Source organism: Lissotriton vulgaris, chromosome 5 (assembly GCF_964263255.1).
Source record: "Lissotriton vulgaris chromosome 5, aLisVul1.2, whole genome shotgun sequence".
Taxonomy (NCBI): domain Eukaryota; kingdom Metazoa; phylum Chordata; class Amphibia; order Caudata; family Salamandridae; genus Lissotriton; species Lissotriton vulgaris.
The window spans coordinates 1,916,422,919-1,916,442,329 of NC_141693.1; the positions used below are offsets into that span (position 1 = coordinate 1,916,422,919).

The 19,411-nt window shown below is 46.0% G+C and overlaps 1 protein-coding gene across 1 annotated transcript in view; it reads right to left on the minus strand.

The window, feature by feature from the left end:
- The window catches only part of LOC147717712 (E3 ubiquitin-protein ligase TRIM39-like), a 723,224-nt gene that overhangs the window by 202,463 nt on the left and 501,350 nt on the right, over window positions 1-19,411 (minus strand). Inside the window, exons 8-9 of the mRNA XM_086920555.1 lie at window positions 2,497-2,517; window positions 2,381-2,407 (exon numbers count right to left, since the gene is read on the minus strand). Coding sequence (XP_086776681.1) covers window positions 2,381-2,407; window positions 2,497-2,517 — 48 coding nt within the window. The remainder of the gene's footprint in view (window positions 1-2,380; window positions 2,408-2,496; window positions 2,518-19,411) is intronic.

Sequence of the window (19,411 nt, forward strand, 5' to 3'; positions counted from 1 at the left end):
TGACTCACGAATGCATGCGCCTGTGTGCTCCTCAACGTGTGTGTGTGTTCCGTGAGATGTGAGATCCCAGTCACAGTGCAGCATTATCTGAACACATTGCATTGGTATATGATGTTACATTAGTTTCTGTCTCCTGATCTGTTCAACTCGTGAAACAATGCCACCACCTTATGCACACAGTGTGATTTCCATTGTGTACTGTATTATACCAAGTTCTCACTCTAGAAGTGACCATGGAATCTTCAGCCGCATTTCTCTGAGCCTTACGCTTAATCCCTGCGTTGTCTGACTATATTTTTACCTTCAGATTCTTTATAACCCTTAGTGGTTTCCTAACTTGTACTCTGTCTGAAGACAGCTTTTTTTTTTACTGATTATGCCGCTTATTTTATTGATGATTCTCCATCCTCACCAGGCACTCGCTGAGCTCAAAGTATGTTAAATTGTTATTTTATGTTAAACTGGTATTTGTAAAGCGCGCAGCTACTCGAGTGTCCCATCGCTCAAAGCCTCGTGACAGGCTACTGAGCTAAGCAGATAATGAGGGAGGCTTACAGCTGTTGCTGGAATAACCAGATGTTCAGTCTTTTTCTGAAAATGAGTAGGCCATGCACCTAAGTGACAGAGGTAGGCAATTCCACAGTCGGGAGGTCTGTACTTGGAAAGAGCAACCGCCTTTGCGGACAAGGGAAATTTAAAACAGTTACTATTTACTTGTGTTCTGCAAATCCCATCATCTTAGAGCTGATTGTGACCTGTTGGGTACTTCCTTTGGTTTTCCCACCGCCAGTGTTGGTTATTTTGCAAGACCTCCTATCGACACTGCCCACAAGATAAAGAAAGGAGGGGTTGGGACATCCCATTTTTGCCATTGGCCTGGCTGTTTTAGCTGTCTTTAAGGACTTGACTCCAGGGTTGTCGTTGGCTTTGGTATCATCTCATGGTGTTTTGCTGATATATGCATTTCCTTTGTGGTAGTAGCTTTGAGTATTGTTGGGGGTAAGTAGGTGTGGTTTTGTTAGATATTAACAGCTTGAAATATTAGTTGAAGTCGAGGACAGTAATTTTTGTAGCCATAGATTGTTTGAGAGCAATGAACAGTTCTATCTGCCGTGTATGCTTACTGGTTTTGATCTTCCCCATTTCTTTATTGGTCACTGAGTATCTTGTCTTACTTTGGTGATAATCCACTCTGCTATTTTGGAAATAAAAGGCAAAATGTGAAGTTTCAGTGTGAAACTCAAAGTACCTGCATTTTTACAAGTTTGGGAACATCTGGCCACCAATGTGCAGATCGCTCTGTATGCACAGTGCCGACGTACTATTATTAAAACACCTTCCTGAGCTCCGCCCTATCCGGACCCCCTCTTCCGGGGCCCCCACCTACGCTCCCTGCAAAGGGCCATCATGAGCCTACAGCCGGCCCTGATGTAGGAAGCTGTTTTTTATGTACTGAGCAAGCCAAGAAGGGAATCTTCCCAGACATCTTTATGCCAATGACAAGGTGAGGAAGGATAGGGAGACATTCCTCCTTTGCTTGGTCTGGGACATATTCATATATTTATGGGGATGAATTGCATGTTTGAGATACCGTGTATTTGAGAGTGATAATGATAACATTGTCTTTGCCATTTCTGTTTATATATATATATTATATCTTATATCTATCACATCAAGGGCGAGGTCATGAGCACTGCATTTCATGAGTAAGTTGTGGTTCACGTGGTACTTTTGCAAGTTATGGTAGTGGAGTTCGCCATAACTAGTGCATTTTAAGTGATTTTTAATTCCTAACCAAAATTGTAGTATAACTGCTTTTATAAAGTGAATTATATAGTATATTTAATGTATGTTTATTTCCAAATAAACACAATATTAATAATAGTAATCATCACATTAATCATAATCAAAATAATAAAGTGCTGTGTCCACACTGAGAATTAATGATTCTCAAGTGAGTACCATTAATACCTTAAATAACCAAGCGACAAGCATGAATCCCAATTCATAATGCTCACTCTATCTTTTCACACTTCCTCATATTTTGCTTTAATCCATATTTTGCTTCGTGCAACTCCAAGTAAGTCATCTGACACCCAGATGAGTTATGTGTTTCCCTATGGCTGCTTGTGATCACAGGTGAGTCAGGTAACCTCCCATAAATTGGCTCTAGTTAACTCATGCCTCTATTTCCAGATTCTCATAGCCTCTTTGTGTGGCTTTATGACCCCAGATGACTCTAGCCCCTTCCTTTATGAACCCCAGTTAGTCATAGACCTTCCCTATAGTGTATTATAACTCTAGGTTGTCCTCGTCGTGAACTCTGTTTCAAGAGGGGGTGCAGAGGTTTAGAATATCAGGCTAAATCCGTTGTACTTACATCCAAATCCTTTGACAAATTTCCACTCTGAAAATAAAAAGAACAATGAGGGTTTAAGAAATAGAAATAGTAATGGTACATCTTTTAAAACATTTCTTGCCATACATAAAACTTACCCAGTTCTGCATGAAATGTTGCTGTTTTAAAAAAAAAGAAATAATAGATTAGATTTCAAATGACTCTAAAGTCAGTTACTACAGATTACTTCTTCTTGACCCCTTCCCCCCCAAAACACTTGTCAGCCAAGCTCTCCAATATCTGTATGTCTGAAGAGCAGATACTAATGGCATGTCTAATTGCTCTCATATTTCAAGGTACCTGTTCTTTGGTCCTTGACTCAGTAAGTAGCAAGTTCTTGTAGATTGTCAGGGGACAAAGAACTATTTGTTCAGCATGGGTACAATTTAGAGCATTGAGGAGAGTGACATGGAATAATGTGTCATGGACTTGAGTGGTGAAAAGAGTGGTACAGTTTCGTAGATTTGAGTGGATGTCGTGGAATGGAGTGTTGTGGAGTGGAGTCAAGTGGTGTAGAGTAGAGTACAGTAGAGTAGAGTGCAGTATAGTGGAATAGAGTGGTGTAGATTGGAGTGGAATAGTATGACGTAAAATGAAGGGGCGTAGAGTGGAGTAGAGGGATGTGGAGAGGAGTGGTGTACAGTGGAGTGGTTTAGAGTATAGTAGTGCGTCAGACTGTAGTAGAGTGGAATGATGCAAAAACGAGTAAAGTGGCATAGAGGAAGCTGTGTGGAGTGGAGTGGCATAGAGTGGAGTAGAGTGTTATAGATTGGAGTGTCGTAGAGTGGAGTGGCACAGAGTGAAGTGGCGTAAGGAGGAGTGTTGTGGAGTGGAGTCTCATTAGGAGTTCAAGTTCAAGTTCAAGAATTTGTATAGCGCACTACTCACCCAGAGGGTCTCAAGGCGCTTGGGGAGGGGGTTCATTATTTATCGAATAGCCAGGTTTTAAGTTCTTTTCTGAAGGAGATGTGGTTCTGTGTAAGGCGGAGGTGAGTGGGGAGTGAGTTCCAGGTCTTGGCCGCCAAGTAGGAGAAGGATCTACCTCCCATGGTGGATCTTTGGATACGCGGGACTGCAGCGAACCCTTGATTGGAGGATATTAGTTGGCGGGTGGGTGTGTAGAAGGATAGTCGAGTGTTGAGGCATTCGGGTCCTAGTCTGTAGAGGGCCTTGTGTGCGTGGGTGAGACGGAATGTTATTCTCTTGTTGACGGGAAGCCAGTGGAGGTCTTTCAGGTGGCCGGTAATGTGATCTTGGCGAGGGATGTCCAAAATGAGTCTCGCCGATGCGTTTTGGATGCGTTGGAGTTTTTTCTGTAATTTGGCTGTGATACTGGCGTAAAGGGTGTTTCCGTAGTCTAGTCGACTCGTAACCAGTGCGTGGGTGACAGTCTTTCTTGTCTCGGTGGGGATCCAATGGAAGATTTTTTTGAGCATACGAAGTACGTTGAAGCAGGAGGATGAGACGGCGTTGACTTGTCTGGTCATTGAGAGGGAGGAGTCTAGGATGAAGCCTAGGTTACGTGCGTGGTCTGTGGGTATGGGTGCGGAGCCCATATCCGAAGGCCACCATGAGTCGTCCCAGGCAGAGGGGGATGATCCTAGGATGAGCACTTCCGTTTTGTCTGAGTTGAGTTTTAGGCGGCTGTTTTTCATCCATATGGCTACTTCTTTCATGCCTTTGTGAAGATTGGTTTTGGCGGTGTTGGGGTCTTTGGTGAGGGAAAGGATCAGCTGGGTGTCGTCAGCGTAGAAGATGATGTTGAGGTTGTGTTGGCGCGCGATAGAAGCGAGTGGACTCATGTAAACGTTGAAGAGGGTGGGACTAAGTGATGAGCCTTGTGGTACACCGCAGATGACTTCGGTGGCCTCTGATTTGAATGGGGGGAGGCGGACTCTCTGGGTTCTTCCGGCGAGGACCGAGATGATCCAGTCCAAGGCTTTACCTTTTATGCCGATGTTGCTGAGGCGTTGTATGAGGGTGCTGTGACAGACAGTGTCGAAGGCGGCGGAGAGGTCGAGTAGAATGAAGGCCACTGTTTCTCCGTTGTCCAGTAGTGTTCGGATGTCGTCCGTTGCTGCGATGAGGGCGGTTTCGGTGCTGTGTTTGGCTCGAAAGCCGGATTGTGAGGGATCGAGGGAGTTGTTGGATTCGAGGAAGGCGGCGAGTTGGCTATTGACGGCTTTCTCAATGACTTTGGCCGGGAATGGGGAGAGGGATATGGGACGGTAGTTTTTAAGTTCAGAGGGGTCTGCTGTGGGTTTCTTCAGGAGGGCGTTGACTTCGGCATGTTTCCAATTTTCTGGGAAGGTAGCAGAGTTGAAGGACCAGTTGATGACATCACGGAGATGGGGTGCGATGATGGAGTCTGCTTTGTTGTAGATGTGGTGGGGACATGGGTCGGTTGGCGAGCCAGAGTGGATGGAATTCATTAGGCGGATGGTGTCTTCAGTGGTGATTGGGTTCCAGGCGCTGAGGTTGTTAAAGGGTGGTTTAGGTTCTGAGGGGGGTGGAGAGGATTGTCCGTTGGAACTGTTTTCGAAGCTGTTATGTATGTCGGCAATTTTGTTGAAGAAGAAGGAGGATAACAAGTCGCAGAGGTCTTGGGAGGGAGTGATGTTGTTTGAGGCTGCGATGGGGTTGGTGAATTCTTTGACGATGTTGAATAGTTCCTTGCTGTTATGGGCGTTGTTGTCGAGTCGATTCTTGAATGCTGATTTCTTGGTGGATCGAATCAGCTGGTGGTGTTTGGGGGTGGCTGATTTGAAGGTGGTCATGTTGTCGGTGGTTGGGTTTTTTCTCCATGTTTTCTCGAGAGTAGCTTCTTGGAATTCTTAAGTTCATCGTTGAACCAGGGGGCCTTTTTGCTGTCTTGTTTGGTGTGATGGTTTTTCAAGGGTGCTAATTCGTCAGCGCTGTGAGTGATCCATTGTTTGAATTTGATGGCAGCTTGGTTTGGGTCAGATGAGAGGGCGGGTGGGTTCTGGTTGAGCGATGTGAGGAGTTGGTTGGTGGTGATTTTGTTCCATTTTCTCCGGGGGATAGGTTGTGGGGGGTTGTGGGTCGAGGTGGTTTTGTAGCTACAGTGAACACACCAGTGGTCCGTCCAATGGAGAGCTGTGGTATGATCGAAGGAGATGTGTTTGCTGGAGGTGAAGATTGGGTCGAGTGTATGTCCGGCTACATGGGTGGGGGTGTCAACTAGTTGTTTGAGGCCGAGATTGGACAGGTTGTCCAGAAGGGTGGTGGTGTTGCTGTCGTTTTTCTTTTCCAGGTGGAAGTTGAGGTCTCCTAGTAGGATGTAGTTCTCGGAGGCGAGGGCATGTAGACTGATGAAGTCAGTGATGTCTTCGCTGAATTGTTTACGGGTTCCTGGAGGCCTGTAGATGAGGGTGCCTCTGAGTGTGGTCCTAGGGTTGGTGTGAATCTGGAAGTGGAGGTGTTCGGCGGTTGTAAGGTTATCGTCGGAGCTGGTCGTGATTTTGATGGTGTTCTTATGGACGATGGCGATGCCTCCTCCTGTTTGGACGGTGCGGTCTTTCCGGATGATCTTGTAATTGTCCGGGATGGCAATGGCGATGTCGGGTGTTGATGATGCGTTCATCCAGGTTTCAGTAAGGAAGGCGACGTCCGGTGATGTAGTGTCGAGTAGATCCCAGAGTTCAGTGGCGTGTCTGTGGACCAAGCGGGTGTTCAGTAGGATGCACTTCAGGTGGTTAGAGTCAGAGCTGTGTTTGGGGATAGTGGATGTGGTATGTGAGTAGAATGTCAGAGTAAAGTGGAGCGGTTCAAATTGGAGTGGCCTGGCATAGAATGGAGTGGCATGGAGTGGAGTAAACTAGTGGAGGGTCATAGAGTAGAGTACTCAGAATAGAGTGGAGTGTTAGACAGTGGAATGTCAAAGTGTGGAGTGGAATGTCGTAAAGTGAAATGTAGAGTGGAGTGGAATGGCACAGAGTGTACAGTGTAGGGGTGTAGAGTGCTGTAGAGTGGCACAGATTGGAATATTGTGTGGTATAGTGGAGTAGAGTGCAGTAGAATATCGTAGAGTGGAATGGGCACAGAGTGGTGTAGAACGTTGTAGAGTGGTGTGACGTAGAGTGGAGTACAGTGATATGGAGTGGCATAGAGGGAATTGCATAGAGTGGAGTAGAGTGATGTAGAGTGGAGTGTCATAGAGTGGAGGGGCATGGAGTTTCGTGGAGAAGAGTATCATTGAGTGGTTTGTCGTAGAGTGGGGTGGTAGGTCATATAGTAGAATGTCAGAGTGGAAGGGTATAAAGTGGAGGGGCATAGAGTTTAGTGAAGTGGAGTAGAGTAGAGTGCTGTTGAGTGGAGTGGTGTAGAGTGGAGTAATGTGGAGTGGAGCAGAGTGGAGTGAAGTGGAGTTGAGTGGCATAGAGTCAGGAGAGCCATAGTGTGGAGTGGTATAAGAAGCTGGCTCTTTATATACTATACCAAAGTAAGGTATAGTCCAGTGGATCCCCAAAGGCTTACAGAGGTAAAAGCAGATAATACCTTACTCTCTTATTTGTGGTAGTGTGGGCGAGCAGTAAGGCTTTATCAGAGGGTAGTGTAAAGCATTTATGGTACACACTCAGGCAAGAAATGACGTCACACACTCAAAGACTGAACACTGACCAATAGTTTCTATCAAAAATATTTCTGCAAAAATTCACCCAAACAAAATACAGTAAAGGTTAAATTATGGCTATGACCATTGTTAACTCATGGCAGCGCACACAAAGGTCGAAATAGCCTAAAGGATTATGAGAACCACTGGGGCCCAATGGCCTCCCTGCAACCCTAGTAAAAGTTGACCTGAGCATCTGGACTCCCATCTGAACACAGCTTTTTTCAGAATGTTACTGCATGGCAACCGTTCCAGAAAGTTGAAGGGCTCAACTCTAGCAACCATATACAAAAAGGGAAATAGAGCCTTATCTGCATATTATCCAATTATAGCGCTATTGGATGTTTAAAGGAAGTGTTATGCTAAATTACTGTACAAAGAGCTTGACATATGGGCCAAAGGGAAAATAAGTGATTCTATAGTTCCAAACCGATGTAAAAAATATAGCCCCATAGAGGATAATCTCCTGACCCTTGCCAGCCTGATCAAGGAAGCAATGAGCCTAATGCCCTCCCGTTAAATGAAGAATTTATCGACTTTCCCAAAACATAAAATAATATCCGTGGAGGCAGACTATATGGAAAAGTTATAGAAGTGGCAGATACCACCACATCTATTGATGGCAATAGAATCACTATACAGTAATACATGGGTCAGATTCAAACTAACAGCAAATTGGGCGACGTCAGAACAAACTTCTACTAACAAAGGGCTGAAACAGGACTGTATACCAGCCCCTCTGCTCTTCAACGTCTATATGGCAAATCTAGAATGCTACCTGGTGGTCCCGAGGATCTGCCTGCCCGCCTGGCAAAGCAAAAAATACAAATTCTGCAACATGCAGATGACATGGTGGTACTCAACAACACTCAAATTGGCCTTCAGATATCATTGGACGCACTTGAACAACATTGTGCAGCAAATGATATCATCATTAACCTGAAAAAGACCAAAACTATCATATTTGGCAGACGCTTGATCAAAAAGGGTGCATTGGAGGGTTAAGACTTGAAAGAACAACACGCTTCAAGTACCTTGGTCTCACACTGAATGAAATAGGGGGTAAGAACGCCCCGCCCAGCTCCGTGAAAATGACTGTAAAACACCTGACATGCAAGATGGGCCAACTTAAAAAAAGCATTGCATGCCAAAAGAGAGGCCTTTCTAATGGTGGTGGTAGCTAAGGTGATGCCTGCATTGACATATGGCGCAATGGCGTTTAAGGACAACTTCTATGAGCGGTTAGACAAACAGCAATGTATCTGCTACCGGCGCATCTTCGCACATCTAGATTATACTAGCCAGTCACAAATAAGGCTAGAATTCAAACTCCCAAAGCAGGATTTGACCCTAAGGGAAAAATTCATAAACTATTGCCAAACATTGCAAATGGGCCCAACAGGTACAATGGAACATCAGCTGTGGGAGAAATTCCAGTACCCTGGTTCAACATGGGATTTGCGTCTTGCAACATCATTAAAGGCCATAAGTGCGGAAGATCTACTAAAACATTTTACCACTGAGAACCATAGCAACATTACTCACAAAATAAGCAAAGATAATCTCATGGGAGCAGGACTTAAGCAATCTAACATCCAAACACCATGGCAGCTGGGCTGCAAAACTCTACTTTCCTGGCTCCCTGCCCACTACCCTCATCACACAAAATATGCCCGTATGAGAATGCGCTTTGGCCTAATCTCCATAAGAGGCTATTGGTATGGTTGTAATGAGCGGGATGTCCACGCATGATGCGGATTGTGTGGCACTTCACAGTTAATCTGCATATGTGAAGTGCTGAAATCTTTGAGAAGCTATTGGCTTTGACCAATACTTCGACATGGGGGGGGGGGTCGCTTTTCTAACCTGTCTGCAAGGAAAATCATGTCAGCCATATGGGCGTTTCATAAAGTTTATGAAATCTGTAACAGGAATCTGAAAATGCCCAAGATGACTCGTGTAGTCTAGGAATATAGAAATATAGATAATTGCCTTTGTTCACATAAAGGAAGGAAAGCGGCAATAGACAAATAAAAAATTCCCACGATATTCTGGGCACCCATGCCTGACCTATCTGGACCGTACCCCTCAGAGCCGCTTCCCACCAGTAAGGAACTATGAAGCAGTGCACATTATTAAAACAGCTCATTGTCACTCCATCAACTACAAGTTTACTTGAGGCACAAATCATGCTTTATTATTGAAAGCATGAAGCACCTTTGGATTTTAATTGACTGCACTCATTGGGCCGCACTTTAACGCTATGGACATTCGTCAATTGCATTCTAGTGTTTTTGTATCACGCTCTCCTATAATATGTTTTTTTAAATTCTGCTATTATCCCCTCCGCCCTCTCTCTTTCTCGGCAGAGATGTAATGATTTTAAATATTTGAACATCAATAAACTTTACCTCCACTCTACTTTACTAAGTTATCACTATGATTGGCTATAAAACTTTAAAGTTAATTTAAAAATAAAAAAGCCTCTATTTTCAACTTATACACCAAATACGATGCTTACGTCATTCTAACATATATATAAATGAATAAATATCTGTCACATTAAGGGTGAGGTCATGAGCACTGCTTGTGCGACTTTTGGCTTGCATTATTGTTCTGTTATGTTGTGTAGTTCCCACTAATCTGTAGGACCTGAGCGTTTGTTGGACAACATAAACTTTGGGCAAGGTGCCTAGACTGTTTCCAGGCCGCCCACAGGATATGTTGGCCTAGAGACCAGCTAGCTCACAGTGCCACCATACGCCCCCGAACCCTATCATGGACCGAAAAGCTTCTTGTAACCACTGAACATGACAACTTTGACCACTCAGACATCGGGGAAACAGATCAAAACATTTCACTCAGTCAATAGTGCTTATTCGTACTCAGATAAATATACAGAATAAATAGTGGGACATTTTCAGAATATTTATTGATTTAAAATTATTCTTGTATAGAATACATGTGCTGTGATAATCAGTAGACAGAAGCTGATGAAAGTGATTGTAAGCACCAAAAGAGTAAACACTGGGTACAGCTGTAACATAGTGCTAATACAGTGTATATATGCAGGCATGTAAACAGGGCAGTAATCAGGAGTACTCCAACTATGCAAGCCCTACTCTAAATGTAACTAGAGTGTGTGTGGGTGCAGAGTCAAGAATCTCCCCAAGGGAGGAACAACCCCATAACCTGGCAAGAGAGAATGAAGGACCCCGTCTTGTCATGAACAGGACACCCCTAACGAAATGCCAGACTGCTGCGTGGTGAAGTCTCAGAATGTAGGCAGCCTCAGTGACAGCTGATGTACCTCCTCTTCTAATCTAATCTTTATTTATAATAGAAAGCAGACTTGCGTTGTGCGTATAGATTATCGGTGTTATGGATATGTAGATAGCCCAGTCGCTCCGTGGATGAAGATAGAAACAACATTTGTACATAGTTTATAGAAGGGCCTTGTACATGATGTTTGAGGCATTGTGATAATGTTGTGCGAAGCTAGATGTGTAAACAAAGTAGTTTCAAGGAAACTAATCCGATCTTGTCGCGCACACAAATATGTGCAAAAGGGCACAGCAGAAATGTTAATGTGAAAAATTGGACAAGGTAAGAAATGAGCAGCTTCCCTACATGGGCCTAGCCCAGCACATAATACCCACTCCTTGTTTTTCATACCATAAAACGGAGATGCAGAAAAGAGCCAAAAGTCTACAATGGGCCTTTCGTCTACTTTGTAGCTCCTTGGGAGGTCCAACCTATACCCCATTAATAAAAGTAATAAAAGCGAAATTGCTTCCGAGTCTCACATATGGAAGTGAAATACTTAGAGGTCTGGACTCTGCATTATTAAATAAGGCTATTACAAATACATTTAAACATCTGTTTTGGCTTCCATCTAATGTATCTCCTGCCCAGATAACGTTGGAATTTGGTTTTTGTAATCAACAATATGCAAGAATGGGTCAGTATGTCAAGACCTGGAGAAAAATCAAAACTAATATCAATAACCCAATGTGTACCCTTTTGTGGAAAGAAATGCAACAAAATGTAAATTTGTCCTTCTATAAATACCTGCAAAAAGCTCTCGAAGAATTGTGAATAGCTGAGATTTGGGAAATGTCTTTAACAGTACAAAGTTTTAAGAAATTAATTAATAAATCAGTTAAATATTTGTCCCTTTTAAAAGATAAAGAACTTTTTATTAAGAAATCCCATGCATGGATGCTCGTCCAGGAATATGTAACTCTCAGGGTTCAACCATACCTAGAAATGCCATGGTCTGCACAAACTAAAAACACCTTTATGAAAGCACGTGTTGGGAATTTACTAGGCTTAAAACATGTAGTGCCCTGGTTGAGAACATCTAAGTTGACTATGTGCAGACTATGTAATCTGTGAGATGAAAGTATTTTACATTTTGTTTGTATATGTGCAGTAATGATGGAGGAAAGAAAACGATATTTGAAAAACTGCTTCGAGGGAGGAGCTTCGCGGGCAAGCAAGATGGCCACGTAAGCTCGGAGCTCCGGAGACCCTCTGACCCTCCGCATAAATCCTGATCGAAATCCTGTTCCACAGTGGTGGATTCTTGTTGGTGAATGGTCGTAGAGACAGGATCTGCTGTACGTTTTAAAATCCGACACTCATTGACGAAGATACGTTGTGTTGAAATTCCGTGCCAGGGGCGGACCATTGTCTCGGTGATGGCCGGGGCTGCGACACTGAAGTGCATGATCGATATGCCGAGTCAGTAACTCCTGTTCCAGCCGGCGGAGTAAGCGGAGTTGTAGAGTGGCCTTTCGCTGGCTGAACATCTGTGGCTGCTACGCTCGGCCCTTGCTTGGGTACTCGAAGGGATCTCGGTGTGCCACCCTTTGTCCTGCCCCTGGTTCCAACATGGCGGGCAAGGGCGACCCAGACAGAACTGTGAACCGGGTCAGCAGGAAGACGGTCCAACCCCAGACCAACAAGATTGACCGGTACGCCCAACAAAGGACCTCGCCAACTGTGGCCGCTCATTCAAAAGACTCTCTACGTGCGGGCTTGCCAGATGAGTCGGAGCCAACACTCCGGGACATCATGGGGGCTATAGCTGGCATCAGAACGGAGATGCATAAGCAACACGAGGTCCTGACGCACAAAGTCGATACCCTGGCGATCGACCTCAACCTGATCAGGACCGACCTTGGCAAGACTAATGATAGAGTGAAATCACTGGACATCAAAACTGCGAGCCTCACGACTGATGTCTCGGACCTGCAGACGGAGGTCCGGAATCTGAGGTCGTCAACGAACTATTCTCAAGGCGGCTGGAAGACTTTGAGGGACGGGCCAGGCGTCAAAACGTACGCATTATTGGGGTACCGGAGGGTGCAGAGGACTCGGCCACTGACCTCTTTGTCGAGGACCTGATAAAGACTCATCTGGCCCCGGCAGGCCTCAGCCATTTCTTTTCGGTCGAGCGGGCCCACAGAATGCCGGGTGGACCACCGAAGTCGGGTGCCACACCGAGACCTATCATCGCCCGCCTGTTCAATTTTAGAGATCGAGATGTGATCCTACAGGCCTCAAGACGGCATGGGGCCCTCAAATTCCAGAACGCGGATGTCAACTTCTACCAGGACTTTACTAGGGCTGTTCAGAGGCAGCGTCAAAGTTTTGCGGGAGTGAAGCGACGTCTCAGAGACTTGGGGATGAATTACTCCATGATGTTCCCCGCTAGACTGCGTATTGAGCGCGATGGCCGTGCTATGTTTTTCGACATGCCTGAGACTGTAAGTGACTGGCTGGACACTCTGCCGCACAGAAGTGAGGAACAGGAGGAACATTCGGAGGGTGCCTCTGGAGGCCCTGATCGTCAGGAGTAGTACTCATCTTACTAACTTTGTCGGTTGGTGTTCCTGTTGACTATGACCTACAAGCCTTACTGTAGCACTTTATTGTGAATATCCTTTTTCCTAACATGGAGGGTGGCGGGGGGGACTACGTGATCTTCTTTCTCCTCTAGGGTCTTCTTGTAGTTTAGGTCATGGGGCGACAGGCACGCTGCTGGTTGGGGGGGCTCTTTAGTCTGCTGCAGGGGTGCAGGGTGGGGGGTGGTGTGTAGGCTGGTTTTGTTTGCTCTCTTTGTTTCTTCTTTCCTTTTCTAAGGCAATGCAATGTATGCTCTAATTCGTTTAATGTATTTGTGAGGTCTACTGGGGTCGACGGAGGCCCGAGGTTCGACGATGGGGGGTAGGAAATTAAAAGTTCTGTGTTGGAATGTTAATGGCTTGGGTGACCGCATTAAGAGAGGGGTGGTTTTGCAATTGTTTAGGAGAAGTATGCCCAATGTTATTTTGTTACAGGAGACACACTTGGTGGGAAATACGTGCTGTGCGCTCAATAGGAAGGGTTTCAAAATGGTGGCACATTCAGGGTTCTCCTCGGGGTCCCGGGGGGCAGGGATCATGGTGCGCACGTCTCTCCCATTTGCGATTGACTCCACTGTCGTGGATGAGAAGGGGCGGTACGCTGCCGTCACGGGGAGATGGGAGGGGCGGTCCCTGACTCTGGTTTCAGTTTATGTTCCCCCGGGGTTAAAAACAACACTTTTCAGGACCTTGGAAGCGCCATTTTGAATCTGCCCGAGGGGTTGCTTATAGTGGGTGGCGAATTCAATTCAGTCTGCTCCGGGACCTTGGACAGACATCCGCCCAGAGATCTCCGTAGTTCACAATCTTGGTTGCCCGATATCCTTGACACCATGGGTCTGATTGACTGCTGGAGACTTATGCATCCCACCCAGAGCCAATACTCGTTTCATTCTGGGGCGCACGGTAGCCTCTCTAGAATAGATTATGTCCTGGCCTTGGCTGCTCATGCGCCGGCGATCTCTGAGGCCCGTTTGTTGGCAAGGGGAATCTCGGACCACTCCCCGGTGTGGGTGTCCTTTGACTTCAACATAGTGGTCACCGAGAGGCCTGTTGTGGTCAACCCATGGTATTTTCGAAACCCGAAGACGCGCAGACTCCTGGCCAGAGCTATTGAGCTCTATTTTACTGAGAATACTGGGTCGGTCACATCAGCCGCCACCTTATGGGAGGCGTTTAAGACGGTCCTGCGAGGTGAGGCCCTCACCCTCATAGCGGACGTCCGCAGACACAGAGATGCCGACATGGTGCGCATCGAGGCAGAGATTATGGAGCTGGACTCCAATTGGAAGCGGGCCCGACGCCTGAGTTGCTCCATACCCTCTCTCTAAAGCAATTAGAATATCGCGATCTTGCCTCTGTCGCTGCCATCGTCATGGGTAGAGAACAACAGGGTAGAATTTATGACGTCAGTGACAAGGCGGGCAAACTCCTTGCTTGGCTTGACAAGAAGGAGAGAGCTGGCCGCGTAGTTCCGGAGGTGTTGGGGGACGATGGCTTGCTTGTCACGGATCCGAGGGCAGTAGTTGAGTCGTTCTTTCAGGGCATTTACACTTCGGTCTCGGACCGGTCTGAGGCCGACTCCTGTGCTCTTTTGGCAGACATTGACCTCCCGTGCCTGTCGGAGGCAGACCGTGACGACCTAGACAGGGACATTACTGCGGACGAGATAGCCCTTGCTGTTCGCTCCCTCAGGTCTGGTAAAGCGCCCGGCCCCAATGGTATTCCAGTGGAACTTTATAAAATCAAGCCAGATGTCTTTTCTCCGCCCTTACGGAACATGTTCCTGGAGGCGCGAGAGACGGGCATGCTTCCCCACGACCAGAGGCTGGCCACCATTGTGGTTATCCATAAGGAAGGGAAACCAAGAGATTTGTGCCGATCGTATCGTCCCATCTCTCTGTTGAACGCTGAGCCTAAGATTCTTGCCAAACTGCTGGCCAACCGATTGATTGGCGCAATCGGCGACTTAGTGAACCCGGACCAGTCGGGCTTTATTCCACACCATAACACTGCCCTTCACCTTCGGAGACTCCACGGAGCTCTGGCCAGGGCCCACACGCTCGAAGAGCCAGCTGTTCTGGCGTCGTTGGATGCCACGATGGCGTTTGACTCCCTGGAATGGAATTACCTGTGGGCAGTGTTGGCGAAGCTCGGCTTCGGTCCGGAATTCGTAGGGTGGGTTAATTTTTTGTATGCCAGCCCGCTGGCTAACGTGAAGGTCAATGGTCGAGTTTTGGCGTCCTTTGTTTTTCAGAGGGGCACCAGACAGGGCTGTCCTCTGTCGCCCCTTTTGTTCGCTCTTGCACTTGAACCATTGGCGGCATGGATACGTAACCACCCGGACATACATGGCATTCGCTGTTCCCCCGAATTCGAGGACCGAGTGTCATTATATGTATGCAGATGACATCCTTCTGTACCTCACTTCCCCTTGCAAGTCTCTCATCGTGGCCTGTGATGTGCTTCGACTTTTTGGTCAGTACTCCGGCCTGGTTATTAATTGGTCAAAGTCGCGCTTATACGTCCTGAGAGGGGGGACACCTCGTCTTCCGAGGGACTGTGGCATACAGGTGGCGAGACAGGGATTCAAATACCTGGGGATTTACATCTCCACTGACCCCAAAGCACGCTATGAGAACAATTTGCTTCCCCCTCTTGTTCGTCTCCGACGTGATGTAGAGGGGTTGCGTAAACTTCCTCTTTCCCTGCTTGGGCGCGCGGCGTTATTTAAGATGATGTCCCTGCCCAGATACCTGTATGCCCTGCAGAATACTCAGGACCCGGTCCCGGCCAGATACTTTGGCGAAATCGAGAGCTAGCAACGTGCCTTGCTCTGGGACGGCCGGCCACGCATCGCTATCACGAAGCTCACGCTCCTGTGGTACGATGGGGGAATAGCATTACCCGATGTGCGAAGATACTATTGGGCCTCCCAGTTGGCGGCCATTAATCATGGCCTATACGGCCCGGTGGATAGTCCAGGATATGCCATGGATCGGTGGCTCCTGGATGGCGGGAAATATCATAGGGCACTGTATACGAGATCTCTTGATAGGCGGATGTCTGGGCCAACGAAAACTGCTGTACACATCTGGAGAACAAACACAAAGGCACAGGGGTGGAAGGACAAGCTTACAATGGCGACTCCACTTTATGACTCAGAGATTCTGGGTAAACTGTGGCACACCAAGGGCTTTGATAAGTGGGACATGATCGGGATCTCCAGGGTTGAGGACATGATGTTGCGAGGGGAGGTGAAGTCTTTTGCCCAACTGCAGACGGAGTTCCAGCTGGGTGGAACGGAATATTTTCGGTACGCTCAACTGCGACACGCACTCCTGTCCGCCAGGCCAGGGTGAGGCGATTCCCGAAAGCTCTCCCTTGGAAGATCGAGTACTGGACGGCCATATGCCGGACAGTGCTATCTCTTTGACATATAAAAAACTGATCAATGTCCGCACGGATCTCCTTCTGGGGGTGAGAGATCAGTGGGTATGGGACGGGATAGAGATCGACGACGAGGACTGGCAATGTGCTGTGTCATCCCCCAAGGAGGTCGTTGTTCCCGCCCGTCTTCGATTGGTGCAACTAAAGATCCTGCACAGAGTCTACGTCACTGGCCCCAGATTAATACATATGGGACATTCGGCTGACGGTCTCTGTCGGCGTGGATGTGGTGCTCTCGCCACCTTTATGCACATCATCTGGGAATGCAACGTGATAGCTTCCTACTGGAGGCGGGTGCACATGATCATGGGTGAGGTGACCGGGGTGGAAGTACACGTGGAGGCCCGGAGATGCCTCTTAAATATTTGGGGCCCAGCAGATTACAATACTGCTCAGACCCAGTGGGTGACCCTTGGAATTATGGTCGCAAAGCGAGACATCGCACAGATGTGGGGAGCAACAACAGCCCCGAAAGTGGTACAGTGGAAGGCCAATATGGATTGGTGTATGTTCCGAGAAAAGACTGTGTATGTGGCCAGGGGTAAACCCAAAAAATGGCAGAAGGTATGGGGGGCTTGGAACGAGTATAGGGGTGACATTTGCATACCACCGGAATCCGTTCCACTAGAAGAACACTTGACCCCATAGCCCATGACTCCAACTGACGGTTATATAGCCCTATTATCCTGTGTTTCCTTCCCCCATTGGTTCTAAATATCTATATTGTTCTTAATATCATTGTTGTTATTGTGCTTGGCTGACTCCTTGCCTAGGCCTCACTGCATATTGGGTTAATTGCCTTCTTTCTTAGCGCTCGTTTTGGCGCCTCTTTCTGTACCTGTTTCTTTTTCTTATAAAATATAAAAATGAATAACGTAACCTTCACTCGTTCTGATACGTTGCTTTTTGCACTCTGATTTGCTGCTTTTTGAATTGCTGCCTAGCGTCCGGGATGTAAGGCTGAATAGCTGTGTGCACTATTTGAAAATAAAGGTTTTAAAATAAAAAAAGAAAAAAGAAAAACTGCTTCATTGACAGAGGTGTTCGAACCTGCAGACATGCCGTAGTAGTTTGTTTTAGACCAATGGATATTAAAATGAACGCCAATTTTACAAAATTTCTAATACTTGTAAAAAAGAAGTTGGATACTTGTGAGTCGAGCATGGGAAATTTAGAAGCCTGAAGGGAAAAAAAGGACTATTTTATGATATTATACATGAATTATGAAATATCAACTGTTGAGATTTATATTAATTTTTGGAAAGTTGACGGTCCGATGTAACGTCTTGAAATTGTTATTTGGGAAAAACCTATTTTAGACTGTTAGAAATTTTTAAATGTATTGGTCTGTATTTTAAATTGGTGTACTTTCTTTTATGAATGCACTAATTGTACGATTTTTGTTAATCATGCGAATAAAATTTACCTACCTTACCTTACCACTCCTTATACTAAGCGTTGATATATAAAAGTTATCTAAAAGCCAACAGGCCACAACGAAATTGAGCTAAAAGGACTAAAATCACTTTTAGAACCATCTAAAAGCAAGCTTCCCTTTCAAATATTCATATAAAGCCTTAAAAAGTCACTATACTATTTGAAATCACAAGCACTCAGAAAGCCATGGAGCCTAGAAAAAGAAAGCAAAAGGTGTTTTGATTAATCTTGTTTAAAAACCAGACCAATTTGTACCCGCCACATGGAAAAGCTAATTGTTTATGTATTATCCGGGTGGCAGTCGCAACATTACTGTTGCCCACAACTGCCGACGACGGTCCCACAGGCGCACCCAGAAGCAGGTTTATGGAGCAAAGGTGATTCCATCCAATTCCCACAGCAACCACTGAGGGGGTGGACTTCATCCTGTTGTTATTTAGCCCAATGTACTCCCAATCTATGCCTACGTAGCTACACAACCTTTTGCCTACATTTGTCTTACCTTGCTCTTCAGAACAGTTCTAGCACTGACCCTTTACCCAATTATTAGATGAATAAATATTGATCGGTTTCCTTGAAACTAGCCTCATGTAGTATGCATGAGGACTCTCAGAAAAGTCCATGCACATGACGTACATAACAGGATTAACATACTCTGTATAAGAGTCATGGTCTTCTTCACCCTAGGGCCAAAGAACTACTTGCAGGTATTGATTAAGTCTCTTTTACATAATCGTACTCACAACGTATCGATTGTGTAAGGAACCCCAAGGTTATCTTAAGGTATAAAAGAACCATACCGACACTAGAGAGGCAGAAAAGAAGGTTCCATGCTGACACTAGACGCTGAGGTCCGGACCTGCAGAAGCTACTACTCACAGCAGTTTGACATCTGTTGCAGGACCTCCAATTCGAGACCAAGATTGGGTCCTTCATTCTCTCCCATCAGGTAATGGGGTTGGCTCTTTTCTAGGGGATTCTTGGCTTTACACCCACATACGTGCTAGGCACACTTAGGCACACTAAGGTAGGGTTTGCATTGTAGGAGTACGCTTGATTACCGTCATGTATCTATACGCCTGGATATATTCACTGTTTTAGCACAATGGTAGAGTTCTACCTTTTATTAGCTTTGTTGGTGCTTATAATCTTATATATTTGTTTCTGTCTACTGATTGTCGCAGCAAACATGTTCTATACTAGAATGGCGCTGGGTCAATAAATGCTTATTGAAAACGTCCCCATCGTATATTCTGTGTATCTCCCTAGACTAAGTGAGCACGATTGACTGAGTGAAAAGTACTGCACTTTTTCCACGATCCCTGAAGGATCAAGGGTTGTCATGTTCGATAGTTGCCAGAAACTATTCGCTCCTTGGTAAGGTTAGGGGGCTTTTGGTGGCACGGTGAGCTAGCTGGTCTAAATGCTAACAAATCCTTTGAGGGTGTCAGGAATCGGTCTGGAGAACAATCCCTTAGTTTATGTTGCCTAATCGCGCAGTCAGTCAGTCAAAACAAACTTTATTTGGTTTGTTACAAACATAAAAGTACAATTTGCATCTTATCTTACTAAACAGGAAAA